This window comes from Zonotrichia albicollis, chromosome 10 (assembly GCF_047830755.1).
Source record: "Zonotrichia albicollis isolate bZonAlb1 chromosome 10, bZonAlb1.hap1, whole genome shotgun sequence".
NCBI classification, from domain to species: Eukaryota; Metazoa; Chordata; class Aves; order Passeriformes; family Passerellidae; genus Zonotrichia; species Zonotrichia albicollis.
The window spans coordinates 9,445,732-9,468,618 of record NC_133828.1 but is presented as its reverse complement, the minus strand read 5'-3'; the positions used below and the strand labels follow the sequence as shown (position 1 = coordinate 9,468,618).

At 39.8% G+C, this 22,887-nt stretch overlaps 1 protein-coding gene across 3 annotated transcripts in view; it reads right to left on the bottom strand.

Annotated features, from left to right (window-relative positions):
• Window positions 1-22,887, bottom strand: part of CFAP221 (cilia and flagella associated protein 221) — a 55,010-nt gene that overhangs the window by 8,961 nt on the left and 23,162 nt on the right. The window contains exons 1-26 of one of the 3 annotated variants that reach the window (XM_074547954.1): window positions 20,525-20,911; window positions 18,851-19,032; window positions 18,324-18,424; window positions 17,228-17,314; window positions 17,027-17,122; window positions 16,045-16,145; window positions 15,013-15,116; window positions 13,957-14,116; window positions 13,406-13,526; window positions 13,208-13,319; window positions 12,850-12,958; window positions 12,030-12,117; window positions 11,441-11,530; window positions 10,485-10,580; window positions 9,162-9,252; window positions 7,470-7,597; window positions 6,936-7,016; window positions 6,408-6,515; window positions 6,134-6,289; window positions 4,536-4,694; window positions 4,055-4,143; window positions 3,373-3,462; window positions 3,051-3,170; window positions 2,273-2,302; window positions 304-1,692; window positions 6-189 (exon numbers count right to left, since the gene is read on the bottom strand). In XM_074547954.1, coding sequence (XP_074404055.1) covers window positions 1,569-1,692; window positions 2,273-2,302; window positions 3,051-3,170; window positions 3,373-3,462; window positions 4,055-4,143; window positions 4,536-4,694; window positions 6,134-6,289; window positions 6,408-6,515; window positions 6,936-7,016; window positions 7,470-7,597; window positions 9,162-9,252; window positions 10,485-10,580; window positions 11,441-11,530; window positions 12,030-12,117; window positions 12,850-12,958; window positions 13,208-13,319; window positions 13,406-13,526; window positions 13,957-14,116; window positions 15,013-15,116; window positions 16,045-16,145; window positions 17,027-17,122; window positions 17,228-17,314; window positions 18,324-18,424; window positions 18,851-18,986 — 2,577 coding nt within the window. In that variant the 5' untranslated portion in view covers window positions 18,987-19,032; window positions 20,525-20,911 and the 3' untranslated portion in view covers window positions 6-189; window positions 304-1,568. Of the gene's footprint in view, window positions 1-5; window positions 190-303; window positions 1,693-2,272; window positions 2,303-3,050; window positions 3,171-3,372; window positions 3,463-4,054; window positions 4,144-4,535; window positions 4,695-6,133; window positions 6,290-6,407; window positions 6,516-6,935; window positions 7,017-7,469; window positions 7,598-9,161; window positions 9,253-10,484; window positions 10,581-11,440; window positions 11,531-12,029; window positions 12,118-12,849; window positions 12,959-13,207; window positions 13,320-13,405; window positions 13,527-13,956; window positions 14,117-15,012; window positions 15,117-16,044; window positions 16,146-17,026; window positions 17,123-17,227; window positions 17,315-18,323; window positions 18,425-18,850; window positions 19,033-20,524; window positions 20,912-22,887 lie in introns of those variants that run through there. The other 2 variants (XM_074547955.1, XM_074547956.1) reach the window with 2 other exon arrangements.

Here is a 22,887-nt window from a genome sequence, read left to right as displayed (position 1 = left end):
CTTACCTTCTCTGAACACTGAAACCTGGCCCCTAAAAACCTGAAAACATAGAAAGGAGGATGACTTCTCAGAAAGGGAGTTGATTTCTTTGAAAGGTCGGTGTCTTTCGCTGGACAATGGAGGAGCATGATTAACTTCCATTGGGATGACCAGGGAACTGTTCTGGAGAAGGGAGGCAGGGTGATACTGCTGTAAGAAAAAGAGATTAACTTTATTTAATCGCCGTTGTTCCGGGACACTTTTTACTAGACTAGATATTTAGCTGATAGATAACAGTTCCAAAGAATTATCTATTTGATTTACCTAAGCAGTGAATTATGAACTGTGAATGCTTTCACTGTAAACTCTGATAATGCTTTTGTCATGGTCACGTTAAAAGACATACTCAACTCTTAGCTCATCTCTTAAAAGATCAACTGCTTCCCTCAGAACTCCTAGAAGAAAAAAAGCAATGTGTACAAGTTCAGGCAGTTGTTTGCAGTTAGAGAAATCTGCAGATATCCAGACCTGCATTCTGAACAATCCCTTGTCAATTAGACAGTTAGCAGAAACTTAACAGCTTTTTATTCCTTTGAAGTGAGCAGAGATCGTTTGTAGCTAGTATAATACAGGCTAATCTACAGCTTTTTCATCCTGCTTTCCCATTTTCTACCTGCCTGGGCTTTTTACAGCTTGTCCACACTGATCACTCTCTGAAATAAGCTTCACTTCCTAGGTGCTTTAAGTATGCCTGGAAAGAAGCTTGGCTCCTTGGAATGTAGTGGGTATTGCTGCAATTTCCATGCCTTTTAGCACAGAAGATTTGTGCTTTTCAGCACAAACAGCCTGGACCACTCTGTAAAATGAGCAATCAATTCACTATGGATAAAAACAATTTTGTCTGAAGTCCAGCTTGCTGACAAGAAAGTAGGAGACATCTCAGCTGCAAGACGATATGCTGAGAAATCTCCTTTCCTAGGAAATACACCCAGATCTTTACAGGTTTCTCATGAGGCTCTGCCGTTCATTCACTCAACCCATGCATGCCTTTGCCAAGACCCGTGCACTGAATTAAATCCCTGAACAGCTAATGAGACTTGTTTGGACATTGTCTTTGCAGACAGTAATGGTGTTCAAGGCTTCCTTTTCCTTACAAATATCAAATATATGGCTTACTGTCAAGTCTGAGATTTAGCAACTTACCTGCAAAAATTCAAGGACAGGTCATAACTAAAAAAACAAAATCAGAAAATTTTCATCATGAGGTCTTGTCACATTTTATTTGAAAACTGTGGGCTGTAAACTAATTACCAAACTATTTACATGGTGGTATTAAGGTTTTCTGGTCCTTCACACCACAACAAAATAACCAGGTCCAAGGATGAGGTTTCTCACTGGAGTAATTATTGTGTTTGGGGTAGTGAGGACAGTGAGAGTCCTTGACAGAGGTGGCATTACTGGTGGTTCTCTTCTCTTTGCATATGAAGTTGCTGACCTCACTGAACAAAAGTAAATGTAGCTGGGACAGGAGAGGCCTCATACATTAACAGGATAAGCAGGGCCAGGCCATGAACTTTGTAAAATTATTTTTATCCCAGAATAAGGGTTTTATTAAGTGCTTTCAGCTTCAATGTCTCCAGATGTTTTTGAATTTTCTCTCCCATCTCACTGTTCTGGAGTTGAAAATGTCCATCTGGACCATTTTGTTGGTCTCTGCAAGAAATTTAAAGCATCATTTGTATTTATAATAATCAGGGAAAATACTTAGGAATATCTTCAAAATCCAAAGAAAGAGGCACTCGAGATTTCTTTTCTCATAATGAACACAGGGTAATCCATTACTGATGCAAAACTGAAAAGATGCTGAAACTGTAGAAAGAACACTTAACTCTTGGCTTGGCCAGTCAGAAAAGTTAACCATCTGACAGGTAACACAAACTGATTATTACATTTTATCCATGTAGGGACACATGCTGTGATTGCCAGAACAAGGGCAGCCACAGGAAAACCTGGTTTGCCTTAAGGACAAAACTGCAGTAGAGAAGCAATCACCCAGTGAAACACCAACCCCTCAACAACAACAAAGAACCTTTCAGTGACAACATAAAGGATTGGGCCTTCATTGTTTGCTAAGAAATTTTTGCTTCCCTCTTTACAAACCCAAAATAATAGGGAAGATTTCAACAAGTAAATATCAACACCCAGAGTTGTCTAATATTGAAAATTATTTTAATTTTTTTTTTCTGCGAACATCTAAGATTTAAGAAAGCAAGAAGGTTATAAAATGACTTACCCAGGGAAAGCACTATCCAGCCCTATATCACTGTGGGAGAAAAAGATCGCTCTTTAGTTACTCAAGCTGTCCCAAATCCCCATGTTCTGACAATCAGTGTCATAAAATGTAAAAACCAGCACAGAGTGCAACACATCTATATCTTTACAGCAAATTCTTTCTGTGCTAAAGTAAAGCAGACATTCAAATGTCTTGATAGCTCTGAAAGTTTGAGGTTATCTTGAACATCCTGGTATCTAAGCCACATCATGGCAACTTTAAAGAGGGGATAACTGTTGGGCAGAAATGAATTCACTTGCTCCAAGGTTAGAACTCAGCTCTTTTACCTGTATTGCTCTGCATCACCCACACTGCCTGCTGTGATGTGAGCTGGGGGAGTGTGAAGTTTGAGCAGAACAAACATGAAACACTCCTAAGAAAAGCCAGAGAAAAAAGCACTATGCCAAGGGGAAATTCTAATGGCCCTTTTCTCTGCCAGCATGCATAAATATCTAACCAAAAGGGTCAATGAAAAGCAAAAGTCACTGGTCCAAGAATGTTGAACATCTCTGAGAAAGCAAGCAAACTGCCTTGAGTGTTAGATCATGCTGATATAACCATAGTCAGAGATCCAAGCCAATGCTTTCTGAAGTAAAATCCAGAGACTGAATTTGCAGTACAAATTTGCTCAAAGTACGAGGTCTGCATTCTCAGTATGACTCTCTATGCAATTCTGAGAAAACTTCTGATGCTTGACTTTAGATTCCATTTCTCTCTTGTTATTTCAAAATACACCTACCTTTCTATTTTTATTGATTGTCCTTCATATTCTTCTGAGAGTGCCCCCTCAACCTGTGGAAATTCAGCTTTCACCATCTCTGGAGTAAGAATCATGCTGAACTCAGCTTCATCTGTTGCACTAAAATTAATAACATGATGAACAATTTGCCTTTGTCCTTTTGAAAGTGTTTTTTTAGCCAACAAGAACAAAAGTATGTTTTATGCAAAAGAGACTTTGTGCCTTTGCCTTTGAGGATCTCCTGGGACAGGTTTTGACACATCCATACAAGTGGTTTAGACACAGTCAATAACAGCATGTACAGAATAGAGGAGAAACTTACTGGTCAATTATGTTCTCCCTGTCTCTCTCAGGTAAGTCACTCAGCACTGGTGGGAGATCTGCTGGAAGCAAATCTGAACTGTAAGGATCCCTGTGATGGAAATTGTATTAGTTTAATGTATTAATACTAATGGTATTTTCATATTTTGAAGCTTCACAGCAGTTGCAGTTACAATGAAGATGATGTACTTTTAAATATTTGTGGAAGATCTGGCTGCACCAGAAACTGCTGCGCTATGAGAGAATGTGAGCCTGAGAGATGTTGGCAACCACTGGGTGCAAGTGTCCGTAAGTTAAAGGTTTTACAGACAGACAGAGTTTGTACCTCCTGAGGTCTTCCAGGACTGAGTCAACAAACTTTCAGGAGAGATGTTATAGAAAGCCCAGACTGGAATTCTCCTTCCTGGGATAGGCATTTCTTTTAATGATATTGCTCTTAATCCACCCTTCTGGGAGTTCAGTAGGAGTTTATTTCCTGTTGGTTTTGGATTTCTGAGCAGCAATTAATTCCACTTTAGGCCCACTTTCACTTGTGGGACTAGTGACATCAATATAGCTATGGGCAGCAGAAACTAGGATTTGTGTTTTCAAATTCTTTCAAAGAGATTTGTGTTTTCAAATTCTTTCAAATTCTTTCAAATCCTCTTTCAACAGAGGATTTGTGTTTTCAAATTCTTTCTTACCTATGTACTGTATTTGTCAAAGTGTTAGAAAAAGTGGAATACTCCACTGGTGAGAATTTTCTCCATTCCATTACTCCACAAATCACTTCCTGAAATGACAAGTGATACACAATCAGACCTCTAATACATAATGCTGTAGGGAGAGAGGCTTGCAGGACAGAGCATCTTGGCTGAGAATTGAATCTGGGGAGCTGAATATATTTCCAAGATCCTTCCATCACTGTAAGGACATGAAAATACAACAGTGAACACATAGAAAGAGCAAAGAAACACAAAGGCATAAGTAAGAGACATGGATAAAGCCTAAGCAGAATTAGTTATTCTGGCCCATGTACTGACTATTTAGGTGCATACATAATTTATATTTGAAAATATTTTCTATCTAGAATGACTCCATCTTCCATTTTGATTCCTTAGAGCAAGTTCTCAGGAAGAACATACCCAAGACAGGTACTCATACAATAAACTCAAAAGAACATACCGTGTGATCCAGAAATTTCTTCTGTGTGACTGGAATACTGGATCCTCTGGGACATTCCTTGGTAACAGCATATTTTGGATGAGGACAAAGATGATATTCAATATCTGATTCACAATAGGCCAAAGGAAGTAAAAATGGAACTAATCCTGGAATGGGGTTCTAAAAACAATGAAGAGATTATTTTAATAAATTGCTCTGAGTACCATAACAAATCTAATTAATGAACTTTCAGTTCTTACAACTAATGTAGTCTCCCCAGATTCACAGCTTTGTCTTACTCAGACTGCTCTGTTTGGTATGATCCTTCACTTTCAGTATCTTCCCCTCATCCTACAGTGTTGTCTGATTTATTCATGCTCCCAACTGTCTAAAATACAGCAATTTAGCTGTTATCTCCAAGTCTGGAAGAAAAAACTATTGCCTAATTATTCTGAAATACATTGCTGCTTCTCTGAATAGTTCAGAATCTAAGAAGGGAAAATGGACTTGCTATGGTGGAAGCCACAGCACACATGGCTTCACATTTTACCATCCATTTCCCTGCATTAGCATCTGTTTCTGGACAAAGCCCAGTGCTGGGTAGTGTGGGATCAAGCTGTGCCTGGCTCTCACACTGCTGTGACAAAGGGATGAAAGAGATGCACAGAGGATCTCATCAGCACATCCACTGGAGTCCTGGCTGTGTGTGAGGAGGATGAGTGTGTATCAGAGATGTTATGCCAAGGTCACCAGGCCAGCACAGTGGGCAGGGCTGGGAGCCAGAGCCACCCACAGCAGGCACAGTGCCATGCTGGGTGGGAGATCTGCCTGTGCCCATGCACAGCCCTGCACTGAGCCCTACAGCTGTCTCTGCCTGCTCAGAGGCACCTCCAGAGCTCCAGGCTGGGCTGCACTGGGGGAAATACCTCCTGCAGCTGTAGCACAATCTACATGACAACAGTAACAGAAAACCCTCCCATGCAAGAGGCAGTGATTTTTTGAATCTCTGTGCCTAACAGCTTAGGAATGTGGTTTGGGATGCTGTGAGAACTCTTAGAAACTGTAAGCAGGATGCAATGTGAGCAGAGTTTGACTTCACTTTTCTCTTTACCCAAAGATTAGGCAGATCTGTAGTCACCTAGCTGAACAGCAGGAAAAGACTGCACCTATCCTACCTACCTGGGCAAAAATGTGAGGTTACAGATGGACTGAGATGCCAAGATCATGGCCTTTCTTCTAACATCCAAATGGGGAAACAAATGGAGAAGAAGGGAGGGATTCCATGGTGCTCCCAGAAATCCTGTGATCATTGATGATTTGTGGAGTGTCAGACTGAAAGAGTCTCCAGTTCTCTGCTTTCACTGCAATTTTGTCTTATCACCCCTCTCCTGAACTGATCAAAACCCACTCTAAACTGAAATGGTGTCCCTCTCAGTGGGATGAACTCTGTAACTCCTATATATCAGAGCTTGCACCATGAAGGATTACTCTCACTCTGGATAGCTTTAAAACCAATCTGAGTAAGAAAACTGCCCACAAATTCCACATCAGGCTTCTGATTAAATAAGCACACTTCTGCTCCTTTCTTAGGTTCTTTATGGAAGCCAACTCCTACTCACAAAAATGCGAAGTGGGTTGCTCTCCCTTGGGTGGACTAAAGTTTGGGGAGGAACCAGGCTTAACAGGCTGATATCTCCTTCTGCTGCTTCTTTGTCAAAATCTCTCCTCTGGGAGAGCTGCTCCTCAGGAGGAGGAGTTACTTGAATCAATTCATCCTTGAAAAACACAGACATCAAAGATTTTTAGAGTGTAGTAAATATAAAAAGTATAAAAAGTTAGTGCAAAATTAATCAAATAATTGTGGAAATGTGGGGTTGGGAGTGACTTTGTTACCTGGGCTCCCTGTCTCAGTGGTCGGGAAAGTTTTACAGGTTGGTAACTTGTAGCTGCATAGTGTGTACAAAAGGGCTGATACTTCATAATCTTGCAATACTGAGGAACCTAAGTGCAAAGAAAAAAGATGTGCTGCAGAAAGTGACAATAATCACTTCTAGTTAACTCATAAATGGAGTGGAACATCTGGCTTTATCATGGATGCATCACATCTCCATGGTAAAAGACACTTGGAGCACTCTCCCAGGACATGGTACATAACCAAAACTTTGAGAAGCCATACTTCAACAGGACTTTGATCTTTGAAATACAATAATTTCAGCTGAGGTGATTCATCTCTGTCTGGAGAGAAGGGAATATTGCTGCCTACATATTAGTAAGTTGGTTACTTATGGAAACTGGTGAGCTTTGGTTTTAATAAAAGCATGCTAATCATACAGCCTTATTAAAGCAACATTTTTACTGGGCTGTGCAGAGGCCATTTAACTGCACAGGAAAGAGAAACATGAGGGAGCTGTACTGACTCACCTTCAAGTCATAAAAAGGAAGAATGTTTTCAACTTTCACGTCTACAGATTCAATAGGAACAGGGCCAAGAGCATCAGGTGCCTGAAACAGAACAATATTTAAAACAAGCAATATGGTGGGCATTTTGTTTTGTATTGGCAGCAATCCATTAACACAGCTAATTGAAAACATATGGAAATAATTATGCAAATATTTACTTGTTACAGTTTGATATTTCTGTTGTTCTTTCTTGGACTCCAGCATTTCAGTTATTTTTTCTTTGCTTCTGAAAAATAGATGTTAACTAACTCTGAGCATTAATGGATTGCTCACAATTCTAGGATGCAATTAAGAGAATGAAAAAAAAAATTTTACTGTTTTCAGCAGAACCCTTAGTAAATCTGAGGTCCTGAATTAATTTGCCAGAACCCTGGAACACCAGTTACACTGTGAAATTTTAATAAAAGTACTATCAGCCCTAGGGCCAATGTCTTCAACAAAATTCTATTCTAAAAATTCCAGAGTGCTGACTAATATCTGAGTCACTGTACCTACCAAATAATTGTGTAGTTCATGGGACCTGTAAAAGGGGAATTCAAAAGGCAATATATCATCTTCAGAGATTCTGGAAGAAAAGTCCTTATGTTCTTCATTCTTCTCTGCTTTGCTGAAACTCCTGCTTTCTGTCATGAGTGGAAACCAAATATTAAAATTTTGTAATATATCTTAATACACTGTTTCAGAAATAGAATCAAGCCACAAAATGTATTTAACATTTTCCTAAACCAGGATGTCTAGAAATTTAAATACAAAAAGTAAAGTAATACTTCCTAAAGACTTTAAATGTCACATCTATAAAATATGAGCACAATACCTTGAATAGCAGACAGATTTAATTTCCCCTTTCCTAAAAAGACATCACAGCCCTCTTCTTCCAGCATGGCTCACAGCAAGGCTGAGACAAGTCAGAGGCCTCTCTTACACTAAATGTCATTACACCTTCTATTTGCAGCATTTCTGCATCTCCTGCATCCTGGGAATTAAATATCCCTATTGCAGAAGCAGGAAAAGACCTAATATGGAACAGTCTGTCTCAGGAGCTGTCAAATTGTGTGTGTCTACAGGGGAGTGGGAAATAGGAGACTCAAATTCTTCTGTCTCCCATTTACCCAACAGTGACTCCCATCCAAAGCCAGTTTTCTTCTATGATGTTAAATAACAAGTCACTTTTCCAGACCAGCACTTTCATTCCCATGTAAAAAACCCCAACTGATTAAAAACACTTCAATAAGAAAACAATGAGGACAAAAACTCAACCCAGTACTGGCTGCCTGGCAATGTGTGCCATGGTTCCTACTGTCTCATTTCACTGAGTTCAGACCTCTTGCCTTCATCACATTGAGGTGTCTTTCCCCCTTCCATCCCCCCTGAAGTAAGCTGCTCTCATCCTGTGACTCTCACCTCTTGGGCTCCACCTGATCTGTTCATCTCCCTGTCTCTCACACAGTCCCATCTGTCCTTTCATTGCTCCTCAGGCCTACACACAGAACCACAGAATGGTTTGGGTTAGAAGGGACCTTTAAAGACCACCTTGTCCAACCCTTCTGCCAGGAGCAGAGACATCTATCACCACATCAGGTTGCCCAAAGCCCCACCCAGCCTGGCCTTGAACAGTTCCAGTGATGGAGTATCCACAGCTTCTGCCCTGTTATTGAGTAGAAAAAATGCAAGATTCCTAAGAGTCGTTAATCACATTTTTTAACCATGGTAAATAATGTATATGGAAAATAGATGTATCTTGACTACAGCCATTTCCACCTTTTAGCAGTGCCTGTTGCCATAGGACAAGAGGTAACAGTTTTGACCTAAAATAAGGCAGTTTCAGACTAGATGTAAGGAAGAAATTTTTTGCAACAAGGATGGTAAAACACTGGAACAAGTTGTCCAAAGAGGTGGTGGATGTCCCATCCCTGAAAACATTTAAGGTCGGGCTGGACAGGGCTCTGAGCAATCTGCTCTCATTGAAGATGTCCCTGCTTCTTGCAGGGAGGTTGGACTGGATGGCCTTTAAAGGCCATCCAATCCACTCTATGCCTCTACCTTGTCACACTTCTATTTCTCTCTGGAACACTCCTTTATAAGGACTCTGTCTTTATGTTTATATGTAATGCACCTGACACAATGCAGCACAACCTGAATTATCATAGCCCATGGCCAAAAGTATCAACTTGTTCTTTTAATCCTTACCAGACCCAGAACCTTCCTCCAGACCTCTGGTCTCCCTGGGCAGTTCACGTAACAGAAGCAATAAACGTTTTAGACGAATCTGAACCAAAATCTGAGAAAATTATTTTTAAATTTAAGTCAAACATCCTAAGATTTACAGCCATAGAAATACTGTATATGTTACACCTGTATTTATTCTCCAGAGCTCACTCAGACATTTCTATTTGAGAATTTTTAATATAGTTTTCTGTTCAGAGAAAGTGGGAAGCAAAGATGTAGAATGGATCTCAACTCTATAATGACATTACACAATAAATACAGTTACATTTTTTTATTTAGTCTTACAGGTTAATAATTTTTTTTTTTTTTGCTAGGTCTTTTGCTAGGTGTTTACTGGCATATACAGTCAGTTAACCAGGGCCATATGAATACTTGTGGCTCTGAAAATGAGGAGAGTAAACAGCAACCTGCCCTGTGTTTTTGCCCATACCCTGGGGCAAAAACACAGGGCAGGGTAAAAAAGAAGAGGGTAAAAAAGAAGAATCCTCAGTTTTAATACCAGATGGGGCCATTTGGTCACCTCTTTATTTGTACAATAAAAAAGAGCATTTAATTTCAAGACCTCAGTATTATGAGCAGATTGAAGAATATCCAAACCGGATGCTAGAAGAGCAGAACATTTCCATCTTGCTTGTTCCATTAAGATTTACTGAGGAAAGAGCAGTGCTGATGCAAGACAATATTTAAACCAAATTAAATAAGTGATTTTACTGATTAGTCTTTAGTTTCCAGGTCTTTACCTCCCTTATTTGAATTTCTACCTGTTGTTTCCCACGTTCCCATCATGCACTATTGCAAAGATCCTCCATCATCAGTAACCTCAGAGGAGCTGGGAGGCACTGTCTTCTCCCTCTACTTTCCCTCTCCAGATTAAGTGTCTCCTTACTGAGTAAATGCTCTAAGCCCTGAACATCTTGGTGGTTTTACATGGAACTCACTCCAGCTTGTTAAATTCTTTATTGTACTTGGGGCCCAAAACAGGATGCAGTACTCTACTCTATATGCATTTTCAAATCTTTTTTGTACAGAAGTATTTTCTACTTTAAAAAAAAAAATCTGAATTTATCTGCATTTGTTTAGTTTTAATTGCAATATGAAAATGAATTGAATACAAAACTTACTCCAGAACCTGGAGTAAGTACCTCCTGGTGAGGTAGGGGCATATTTATCAAATCACCAAATCCCTAGCTAGCTGTGAACAGTCCTCCCATGCTGGTTGCATGTTCTTTTGTGCTGTCTCACAGGTGTCATGCCCGCATACTGCATTCTGGTTGTTCACTTTACCTTGTATGCTGCTTGCTGGAATTTCCTGAACATCCTCTTTCTGCTGTCCCAAGGGTCATTATGGAGCAAGTCGAATGTGGGATGGACACTTGGTTGCTGCACAGTGTATTTTTAAAAAAGGAAACAGAAAAGAGAAAGGACAGTCCTTTTTACAACTAGATAAGGTAGAACTTTTCTCCATCCCAAGTCACACTTTGACCTGAATCCATATGTTACTTCTAAATATTGAAATTGGTCCAGTGAAAATATTTGCAGCATTGGCATTTAACCAGAAACCTTCACAGCAGGGCTTAGTGGGAGGTAATCACCAAGTATTTGCAGATGGAGTAGGTGGAATGCAGAGATAGTGTGGCATGGTCTGCATCCACACCAATGACCAACACAGACCAGGACTGCAGTGCACTCCATGGGCAGTTGGACAGCAAAGACAATGGACAGGGGCTCTAACAAAAACACACTTTATCTTGTACAGACATGAAGTTGACACAGCTGTAAGGACTCAAATCAGGCACCCAGCAAAGCCAGTATCCTTTCTCCAATAATGGCACATACCCAAAGAAGAGTGAAAGACGCCAAAGAGAAAGGCAAAAAAATCTAAGTACCAGAGAGGTTCCTGTCAATCTGACCTGCAGGTAAAAGTTGGAAATCTTGTGATATGCTTAACCTTACAATGAGGCATGAGAAAGCTCCTCAGAGATCTTTCAGAAACAAGCAATATAAATCTTAGATTAGGCCTGCAGATTTCCACTTGACTCTCAGATCAGATTAGAAGATGAGCTGTGCACGTAACATGGTGCTTGCCCTACCTAAAAGTAAAATGGGAAATAAGGCACTGACACAGAAACAGCAATATCAGGAGGAAAAGTATTCAGTGTCAAACATCTATGGCTATTTGTTAACTTGGGAGGTGATAATTTAGCATGCATATAGCAGGCTCTAAAAACACATGAACAAACCTGGTTAACATGCCGGGTTACACGTCTGGAGGAAACTTCTACTTCACTCCTCTGAAACTCCTGTTCTATGATAGGATCTCCTCTTTGGAGCTAATTTAAAGAAAAATCACATTAGCACAAAGCATCCAGTGAATTATTTCCTCCATTACAATCAGGGAAACTCACAATGCAACACTCTGGAGGTGTTTAACGAAACACATACTTCATTCCCTTTTAGGGTGTGATTATTGCAACCCTTAAGCAAGTCAAACAAAGTAAAATAATGTCTTTTCAGGTCTGACTTTCAATCAAATCTCTGTCCTAATGAAACATGGGTGCAAATCTGCTCACTTGGGCAAATATTGTTACATTTCTCATAATACCTTACCCTTTTCTCTGTCTACCTTCAAGACAAAAACACCCCTGAAACAGTGATGCACAGGCACAATAAAGATATGACTGCAGTTACAAGCACAACTAGTACAGGTTTGCATTAATTAATGAAGAAAAACTGAATATGTAGAGAGCTTGAGACATTCACAGTGCACTGCATAATATGAAAGTATAAGCGTGATTTTTAAATTAACAGAAAAAACCATCACAGACTAACCCTGTACTGCTCTTCTTCCCTTTGTCGGCTTTCAATAATCTCTTTTTTAAGCTCTGCAGAGATTGGATCACTTCCCTTATGAACTTGCCTGCATTTACAGTGGAGACAAGAAAAATGCTTTACTTAATGCACAGTTTGCTTTATTCAAAGGCAAGCAGACTTACTCCCCTCTTCCTGAGGTGCCTAGGTGTCCATGACTTTCATATGAGATGATCTGTGGATTTCAAATGAAACCATCATGTGCCTCAAGATCCAACTGTGATCTGCTTTGCACCAGTTGATGTACAATGGAATAAAGAAATCATTAAGGCTGGAAAAATCCTCTGAAATCTTTGAGTCCAGCCATTAACCTAACACTGCCTAACACTTCACTAAACTATGTCCACATCTATCAGCACTACATCTACATGTTTTTTGAACACTTCCAAGTGTAATTCTGCTCTTACTCCATTATTCATTTTACCCTCAATTTATTGACAGCCATGACAAAATCTTCCTTTGGCCTTAAGGGCACAAGATGAGATGCCTGAGAACGAGGTTAGGCAAACCAGGTTTTCAGCAGCTTTCTTTTTGAATGGAACAATAAGGCAATCAAAGTCCTCATTGGGTACTACTATGGAAGCTACTGAGTCCGCTTTTAAGCAGGAGAGAAAAAAAATAAATAAAACATCAGTAATTAAGGCTTAAACCAAACGTATTGAGACACAAAATGGCAGCATTCTGCACTAGTGGACATTGTATATATAATTCATAAAGGCCTTGGTTAAAAAAATCCCAGTCTTGCTAACATGGTTAATTAACATGGTTTACTAGCACTTACCGCTTTAGATGATTTGCTTCCTCTTCCTGAACATTTTGTTTGACTTTTAGTTGAAATATAGCATCCTTCATCTGCCTTGTTTTTTTTCCTTCTTTGCCTTGGGACAGGGCTGCAGGAACATCAGAAAGCCATATCACACTTCAGTCTAGATTGGATTTTTAATTGTGGAAAACATCCATTAAGATAACTGTTGTTTCTGTGAGAACTCTCTCCTTAGCTTTATGTATTAATACATAAAGCTAAGGAGAGAGTTCTCACAGAAACAACAGTCACATCACATCAGCAGTTCTGAAGCCAAGCTCCTCATCAGAGCTACAAATAATGCTAAGATCAAGTTTATGCTGCTTAATTACTTTACCTTCTTTTACGTCCTTTAACTTCAATTTGCCTGGTTCCTGAATCAAAACAGTAGCTACAGCATACGGATTTGACAAGTCTGTGGGGAATCTGAGGTTCTGGTATTCAATTTCCTATGAGACATAAATTAATAGGAAGAAACAGAAACATGGAAGATTTCCAGCCCAGAAAAGTACTTGTAATTATTATCTTTTCACACCTTTAGTTTTTGAACGGGCTTTGACTGTAGTTGGCTGAACCGGTCCCTTCTCCACAACACAGGTTTTCCAGACACAGCTTTTTTCTCTGGATGACTTTGTTGTTCATCAATATGTTCTTTTCTAGATGTCAGAAGGACACATACTCCTTTCATAAGCATTCTCTAAATGACATATGAGTCTAATTTTTTCACAAAAAAATTAAGTACAGTCCAAAAGGCTCAAAGCCCCCTGCATCTTGCAAGGCCTCAACAATAAGAATAACAAGTGGGAAGGATAGAAGCTGAGGACGCTCACATTTCTTTAAGGATATGTAACTTCTCATTATATTTATTTTGTTTTTTTTTTTTATTTAATGTAGATTAAGGATGTTCTAATGAAACAGTGTAAAAAAGCAGGTACATGTATCAACAGTAGAATTACTTCAGTGCATTGTAAGCCTCTAAAGAAACCAATGCTTAAAAAGATCATAGCTAAATGGAATGAAATCCTATTACATTAGTATATTTTAGAACTGGGCAAAACCACTCCAAGACCAGCCAGCCACACATACATCAGAGCCACATGTGGTATTGATGTTCCTGTGAATACACACACATAGGGTTTTGAGTGAAACTCTGAAATCTGTAACTGCATTGCCATTTGTGCTGTTCCATACTCCAGTGGGGAATACTTCACAGTTACTTTGACTTTTCCATTGGCTGGAATGATTCCTGTGATTAGAGGAAAAAACAGTAAGAGTCCATATAACATGAGCCCACCTAAGTGTACTGGAACTCATTCTGGGCTACTTTTTTAAAACAACTTAATTGTTTGAATGGATGGCAGTAGGCATGGAAAATCTTTCTGGTCTCAAAGTATCTTCCAAAAACTATGTCTTGCTGCCAGATAATAGAAGATATTTTGCAATAGCAGAGAGCTTTGATAGTAGGGCTATAAAATTTCATACTGCTGTGAAAATGACTGCCTGTTTATATGTAGAAATTCTGCACTTGCATCAGCTAGTCTTAAGTCTTTGGCACTTTCTGCTTTCATGGGCAAAGCATTTATAAACAAATTCCTCTGAGCTTTTCCAAGCTAGGGGACTCATCTGGATTTGATGCATTACCTGTCTCTGCTTGACATTATTTCCTTACTACTTATTCCATTATTTTCTCAAACACTTTAATCACCATTCAGATCCCTAAACATTCAGGGCTTTTCCCAACCTAAGTGACTCTATGATACTATGATTACTCTGAGCACAATGGCTTTGAGTAGGAGCTGAAACTTTTTAGTGCTTTTCAGATGGCCTTCAGCCATAGTTTCAGGCTACCAAAATTTCTGACTTAAGTTTTACTGGGATGACCCTATTTCAGATATATTCTTCTGGGAAAATAAAAGCTGCATGGACCATTTGGAACATATATTTTGTCAAAGGTGGGCATTGCCTAAAGAAACTTACAGCTAAGATGGCTATTCGCCACGAGACTGAAAATGACTGGCAGCATTTACCCTCAAAAGCTTTGCCTGAGGAAAAGGTTTTTTTCTGTACAGCACTGAATACACTGTCAAAGTAACTACACTTAATAAATACTGATTTAAAATTTAGAATTTTAAAGAAGTCTACCAAATGTCGGCTGGACAGTGAAGGCTCTGTGAGGCTGAATAATATCAATGTGGAATTCAAAATCTATGGGACAGCTGCACTGCAGTGGGATAACATACTCCTTACTGAAAACAGAGAAAGGAAAAATCATGTTAATCAAAGTACAGTTGTTCATCACTTACAAGCTGGGAAATTGTATTATACACACCATGCACTAATTTACCTGCATTCAGAGGGGTATGTTACTTATTAATGTAAAAATCATAATTTCTCCCTGTTCCAAAATAGCAAAATATTTCAGATCTTTCATCCCCCCAGGAAATAAGAGTTAATTCTTGATTTGAATGCTGGACATTATTTTCTCCTACCCATACATAATTTGATTATGGAAAAAAATTTTTAAAATTACTTTTTAAAGGTTATGTATGCCCATCCTCAAATTCTTACAGACTGTAATATTTAGCAAGTACAAACAATGCAAACTGGAGCAACAATGAGTACAGAACCAGAAATCAGCCTTTTCCCATGGCCCTCCATGTGAAAGACAATGAGAAAAGAAAGTGTTGAAAACTCCAACACATCAGAATGACTGAACTTTAACCACTTTAGAAATAATGGTGCTGGGGCCTAATTTTCAGAAACCACCATAATTATAATAATATAGCAAATATACTGCACAACTAGGCCTTAAAAAACAGAATCTGCCTTCTCCTTTTTCCCTTCTCAGCTCCTATTAACAACTCTTACAGATTAGTTCATGAGAACAGTCAGTGCTGTATACATGCAATAGACAAAGTAAAATGAAGCCTAGCTCATTAAATAGTTTTAAATACAAGAAGCAAAAATAACCAGCCCCATCTTCATATATGTTTAGCTTGCACAGCATTTATGTTATGGTGAATGTGCACCTGAAACTGTTCATATACAGAATTATTTTGCAGTCCAGGTGGTAGTTGAGTTTCTTAAGGCTTTCAACATTATGTTGTATGAATAGAGGAAAATGGGTTTGGGCATGTCTTGCAAAATGTAGACAAATGTCTGCCCTTAACTCACCTCTCACCAATTGATACATCAGACAGATTTATAAATGATGGAAATTCTACAACATTCACTGTAGGGTAAGCATGCATGGGAATAAGTAAGGTATCATCTCCCTGCAAACAAACAAACAAAAACCAAACAAGTGCAAATATTTAAATCTTACAATTAGCAAATCATAGAATCATATAATGTTATGGGTTGGAAGGAACATTAAGGATCATCCAGTCCCAACACCCCCTGCCATTGGCAGGGACACCTCACAATAGACTGGGCTGACCAAGGCCTTATCCAACCTGGCCTTGAATACTGCCAGGCTTGGGGCATCCACAGCCCTCCTGGGCAACTGTTCCAAGGTCTCATCACTCTCATAATAAAGAATTTCTTCCCAATAGCTAACCTAAATTTCCTGCCTTTCCATTTGTACCCATTACTCCTTGTTCTATCACTACAGTTCCTGATGAAGAAGTCCCTCTCCAGCTTCCTTGTGGTCCCTTTCAGATACTGGAAGGCTGCTATGAGGTCTTCATGTAACCTTCTCTTCCCCAGGCTGAACAGCCCCAACTTTCTCAGCCTGTTATGGAAATAAAAAGTTTCTCTAATAGTTGGCCAGTAAGTGGGCATAAAACATCAAAATTATCATTGTGTTGTGCCTCAGAACATTAATATTCTACCTGCTTTCAGTATCTTTCTGTCTTTCCATATTTTATGCAGCTTTCTAGAGCTCCTCTGAGCTGTTCAGCTAAGTCATTACATCAATGTGGCACAAAGACTGATCTACTGGCAAAGAAAAGCAGAATAAGTCATATAATCTTGCCTACTGCTCTGGGATGTTTGCAGAGAAAAATTTTTAATGCTTGAAGTTAAATACTCCAATCAAGACTCACTGGGAATCAATCAATGTGTCTCTAGAGGATTAACTATACCTTTATCATTATGCTCTAATATTTGTTTTATTCCATTACAACTCTAACTATGTTTTGCAATGAATGCTCACCTCACAGTGAATTCGGATGCAGTCATAGTAATACCTCCATTCATCAGGGCAAAAATCAACAGTGACCACAAGGGACAAACCAGGAACAAGCCGGTGCTAGAAAATGACCCAAAACAAGAGAGAAGCCATGTAAAAGCTGCTTATATGGCACAAAACCTGTGCTGCATGCAAAGAGCAGAGTGAGGACTTTCTGGCACTTACTGCTTTGTTGTATTTGATCTGAAAATACATCGTCTGGGGTGGTATTATGTGAAGGTTTACTGCATTGGTAGAAATATTTATCAGCTTCTGCAGAACAAAAGGAAACAAAAACCACAAGACACTTTACAATATAAGAGGTCAGTTAAGAATACCAACTATACTTTTTGTAAAACCCTCCATAGCAAGAAGTAATAATTTTTACTTTAGCAGAAACAATTCTAAATATGCTCTGAATTTAAAATAAAACTATGCAAAACTTACATCCTGCATTTTTATTCTTTGGAAACAAGTCCCAATTTTTAACCAGGGAGTAACAGTTAGTTTTGCTAGAAAGATGCCACTATTGAATCAAATGCTGAATCAAATTCTAATGCTGTTTTGCTTATATGCAAAAGGAACAAATATTTTATTTGCAACAAACAATTTATTGATCACTTTTAGGGACATCTGAACCAAGAAGAATTACATAGTACTTCATAGTTCTGTTTTGGTGTATAACCAACAGACTTTGGACAGTGATAGTTCAGCCTGCAAAGCCTCCTGCACTTGTTTACTTTCACTACATTCAGAGAACCTAGTCCAATATAACTACCAACCTCCGTCTCAATACACTTAAAACATGAATAACAAAGGCACACAAAGGGAAAGCAGAGATTAGAAAAGGAAATACCCAAACCATTCACAAGGAAAGGCAATCAAATCTATGCACTGAATTTCCTTTCTCAGAATAAATTTTTCTTGGCAAAAGATCAGAGGTGCTTTCAAAACTTTCCCACCAGTAAACATGTTTGCAGACACAGTGACAGTCCAAGGACATTTTGAAAGCAAGTCTCTTGTGGAGTTAAAGCCCAAATCCTCTATTCATGATGTGCAAGTCACATATCACAAACACTGATGCAGACATGGGAAACAGGGAGTATAAAGGAGGGTGATGCTTACAGCCTGGTACTCATCTCTTTGTTACCACAGGAACACTGAATTTAAGTGCTGCTTTTAAGAGCACTCCACAGGGCAAAGGCCTCATGACCACAAGGAGTCAACTCAGATTCTGCTGTCCGTTTACGAGCCCCAAGGGGACCCCTGCTCCAGAACTTACCAGCATCTGTTGATGATGTTTTCCAATTTCATACCCTCCATAGTGTAACACAGCAGGCTCAGGCTGCACAACCCTGCTCCTCTGACCCTCTGAATAAATCTCTACAGATCACAAAACAGGGAGAAAAAAAGACCAGAAACACACATGAGTGGTACTTGCATTGAAGCAGTCTAGTTATTCTATACTGATTTATTATCAAGGAAAAAAAAAAAAAAGACATTATTTCTTCTTTTAAGCAGGCATAAATTTATAAAGGGAGAGTTATGGCACCATCCACTACCCCAGCAGATCCATGATCCTGCCACCAGTTCATCTCTTGGCATCATGGCTTCAACAAGCCACCCAAAACTTTAGGGCCAGCCAGGATCAGCATAGCCACTGCTTCTTTCCTGACTACCCCTCCCACGATTTAGGCTCTCAGGAAGCTGCAATTTAAGCAACAGGATGGGAGTTGCAAAAAAAAAAAATAACCAAGTGTGTCCTAGAATTGCCACAAGATTGGGAACAGTCAGAGAGCAGGAACTTACTTGATTCCAGCAGGTGATGGGGGACAGCAGGTCTTTTCTTAGGTTCCTCCACGAGGCTGCTCAGGACACTGGGAACTTTCTTCAAGGAGCCCCGAATGACTGTGATGTCTGGGGAGGCCGACTGAACCAGGTCCATGTTAGGACAGAAGCAGGCTCTCAACGGCACTAAAATTCCTCAGTGCCTGTGGTCAAATGAAAACAATATAATGATCAATATATCTTCTTTCACACTGGCACTATCTGTTGCCTAAAACTGCCTAAAAACATTTAGGAGAGGGAGCTACTTTTTCCCCTGCTGAAATAGATGACTCTGTGTACAAGGAGAGAAGGATTCCAGGAAACCTTGCTCCCACTGCAAGGCCTTTTGGGGGACATCTGTTCTAAGGCTTGCTGGGGACATTTGCCTTTCAGGTCTGTATATAATATCTCTGTCTTCCTTCATGTCTCCCATCAGAGAGGAAGGGAGTAGGTTCTGTTAATTCCACTATCTGAACTGATTTCTGCAGACATGTTCCTTCAATCTCTCCTGGGTGTTTGAGCTGTTAACTTGCAGATTAACTTTTAATTTTAAATATTAATATGAGGGATAAGAAATCTGGTATTTGAACATTTCGTTTGGATAGCATCATCTGGGTCATTTGTTCAGGGAAGATAACGGTAAACACAGAAAGCCACAGGCATTACAGATCCTGTGTTAAGTATGAAGAGTTATCAGAACATAAACTTCTCTAATGACAAGTGCAAATTTTACATAATAAAGACACCAGGCACGAACCATCCACCAGAAACTATCTTCATAAACAGAGCACACAGAGCCCTTGGCTCTTGTGTGAACTGAAGAACTGCATGGAGACAAAGCCACAATACTTTTGGAACAAATACTGAATTCAAAAGCCATGCTGGGATTTTCAGCCCTCAAGCAGGCAGCACTCAACAGTTTCGAAGTGGAATCATTACTCCACCTCCCCCATTACATTTTATGGTCTCATCTCTGGTATTTGTTTGATTTTCCAGTCTGCTTTAGATCTTTCAAGCACAACTTGAGAGGTGCTTCAAGCTCATAAAGTGCTGTTTTGATTTATGGTTTTGTACAGTACTAAATAATAAATAAGCAAGAAGCTTAAAATAATGTGCTGCTAGGACCCTGGCCTTCATAATATTTTCCACTCAATAACACCAAGCACAAATTTTCCACTCACAACAGAAAACCTGCAAGAGGGGCTGCATTATTGTGCACAACAGTAAATTCCTTCTGATGTAGCAAGACCAAACTCAAACAAAAAACACTGCAAAAAAATTTCTAAACATAAGGATAAAGTTTACATTTTTTCCACTTGTGTTCTTCAACTTTAATTTACACCACTGCCACCCCCCTTCTCCTCAGCATTCCGCCTCAGGAACGCAAGGTTGGAAAAGGTGTAGGCAGACACAAGTCTCCTCAAAGGATTCCTGGTATAACCTTTTCAGTAATTTACAGTGACGGTGCCATCATGGCTCAACAACTTCAATAACACACTGCGTGTTGCTCAAAGGGCTAATACAGGACAAATCCTTAAGGTCCTGGAATGACGGAATACCTGATGTCCTTAAATTTTCCATCTGTGTCTTTCAAGACTGTGTGCGTGTGTGTGTGAGTAGAAGTGTGAAACTCTGGGAGCCCATGGCAAAACTCACCCCAAACGCCCTCAGACCAGGTATCACCCTTCTCCTTGCCAGCGCTGGGGCTTTCTAATCCCTTATTGCGTCTCGGAGCTCCTCGCACACCTCACCGTACCGAAGGCCGTGGTTCAAAGCCATTACAGCTGCGAGAGGCTGGAAAAGGCATGGCTGTGCACAGCCCGTACCTGCCGCTGCCACAGCCCCCAGCCCGAGAGAGCCCCGGCACAGCCCGGTTTTCACTGTCAGCCCTCCCGGAGCCCCGGCACAGCCCGGTTTTCTCTGTCAGCCCACCCGGAGCCCCGGCACAGCCCGGTTTTCTCTGTTAGCCCACCCGGAGCCCCGCGGCTCGGCCCGGCCCGGCCCGGCCCTGCCCTCACGGCGGCCCCGCGGCGGTCGCTCGGCAACGGGGCAGCCGCGTTGGGCCGCGCCACTCGCGGCTGGGCTGGGCAGGATCCCAACAGCGGCACTCCAGCTCCTCTGACGGCGAAAAATACCAAAAAAGAGGAAAAAAGAGGAAAAAAAAATCCCCCCCCCCCGTTTATGGCTTTTTTTGGTTTTTTTTGTTTGTTCGTTTGTTTGTTTGTTTGTTCCCCCCCCCCCCTTCTCCCCAGTAAGCATCGTTTTCAGTATTCCCAGTGCGGCCTCAGACAGAGCAGAGGCACTTCTTTCCCTTTAAAAACTCTCATCTATTAACACCTAAATTGTGCTTACTTGGTTTAAAACAGATTTTGAAAGTTTTATTACAATCTTGTTTTTTTAAAAAACCCTCTTTTTCGCTTTCCCTCCCATCTCCTTTCCCTTCCCCACTTTTGTGTTCTTGCTTTCAGCATTAAAGGACGATCCCTTGGAAAGTACTCCTGGAAACCTTTCTTCAGTGTATTTTTTATACCACCCATAAATTATGAGGGTTTTTTACCTAAATGGGTACAGGGGAGAAAAGAAAGCAAAGAAAATAAAGTTTCTTCCTTTTTTTTTTCCTTTCCCCTTCAGACAGGTGATCTGGATCAAGAACAAAATAATTTATCTTCAGTTTTTCTAACACAGGGGTAAAATGTGTCCAAAAGTATTGCATTCATTTTGGATAAAAGCATAAGCAAGAAAAGCTTCAGATCATAAAATTCAAATCCCAGAACATAGTTCCCATACTTAATAAGATGTAATTCCTTATGGTTAGAAAAAACTATTCCTATACCCTTGACATGATGTCTTAAATATAGGCTTAATATAGAAAGCGAGAATTGTTTCCACAATGAGTTTTTTTCTTTCATATTCTAAGAATAAAAGTGTTCACTTTCAGTTTTTCTAACATAGAGCTAAAATAGAGCATATTTCTCCTCACAATTCACATGTACATCAGTCTGTTTGGACAGTGATAGCTGAGTGCAAACCGAAAACCATGTCTACTTCCACATCAGAGGGTATAAACATGATGCACGTCTGGAGAAGCACTCTGTAAAGTTTCCTGGAACAGCAAATAAGTGGGAAAGGTAGGTGAAAAGAGTGGGTTATCAGCCAACAAACCTTCAGATTTCCTTGGGAAGGCTGATATAAATAAAGAATGTTAACCAGGGTTTAAATAGATGATTCTTGCCTCCGTTTCGTCTCTCTATTCCAAATGTCAGATGAAAAATGTTTGGCCTGATTGTCAAGCTGTAGTAAAGTCAAATTATTGCAAATAATTTAATTATTTAGCAAAGGGAGGAGAAAATTTAGTTGTTTCAAGCACTAATGGAATTTTTAAGTATTAATAAATAAATATTTACAATCAAAGTTGGTTAGTGTTTGATAAGTAAACAATCCTACAATCAGAATAGTACAAAGCAATTTCTTTTATTTACTCCTAAAGTTAAAGTGAAAAGTCTTTTGAAATGGTGTGAACAAATTCAGATGTTTCTTTCCTGGTTCAGATAGCAGACTTGAAAGAAATTCCAGCTGTGACAAATTTATGAGAGGTATACATAGTAGGTATAAAAGCAAATGCGCACAGCTATTGCTTGATTAAACAATCATCTCATTTGGGGCTCTGTGAAATCTTGGTAATAATTCTTTGTAGTCTGCTGCTGCTGTTAGGTTTCCCAGCTCTCCCTGTCTGTCCCACTGGGCTGACATTTGCTGTGAGTCAAGCAATGGTTTGAACAGGTGAGAATCCCCCAGGTTTTATTTTGCATTCATCTTCTTTCAAACACTCACCCTGCACGTGAATAAAGAGGGGGGGATCACAAAATATTAATTCACACTGTTGGTGTTTAAATCCAACATTGACTCTCCACACTCCTGGGCCTATTTTGGAAAAAGTGCGACACTCCAAAGTACATTCAGAAGCAAAGCTCTCTCAATTACATAAATGCAAGAAAGAGTGCTGGCTTTCAGGGGAAGAT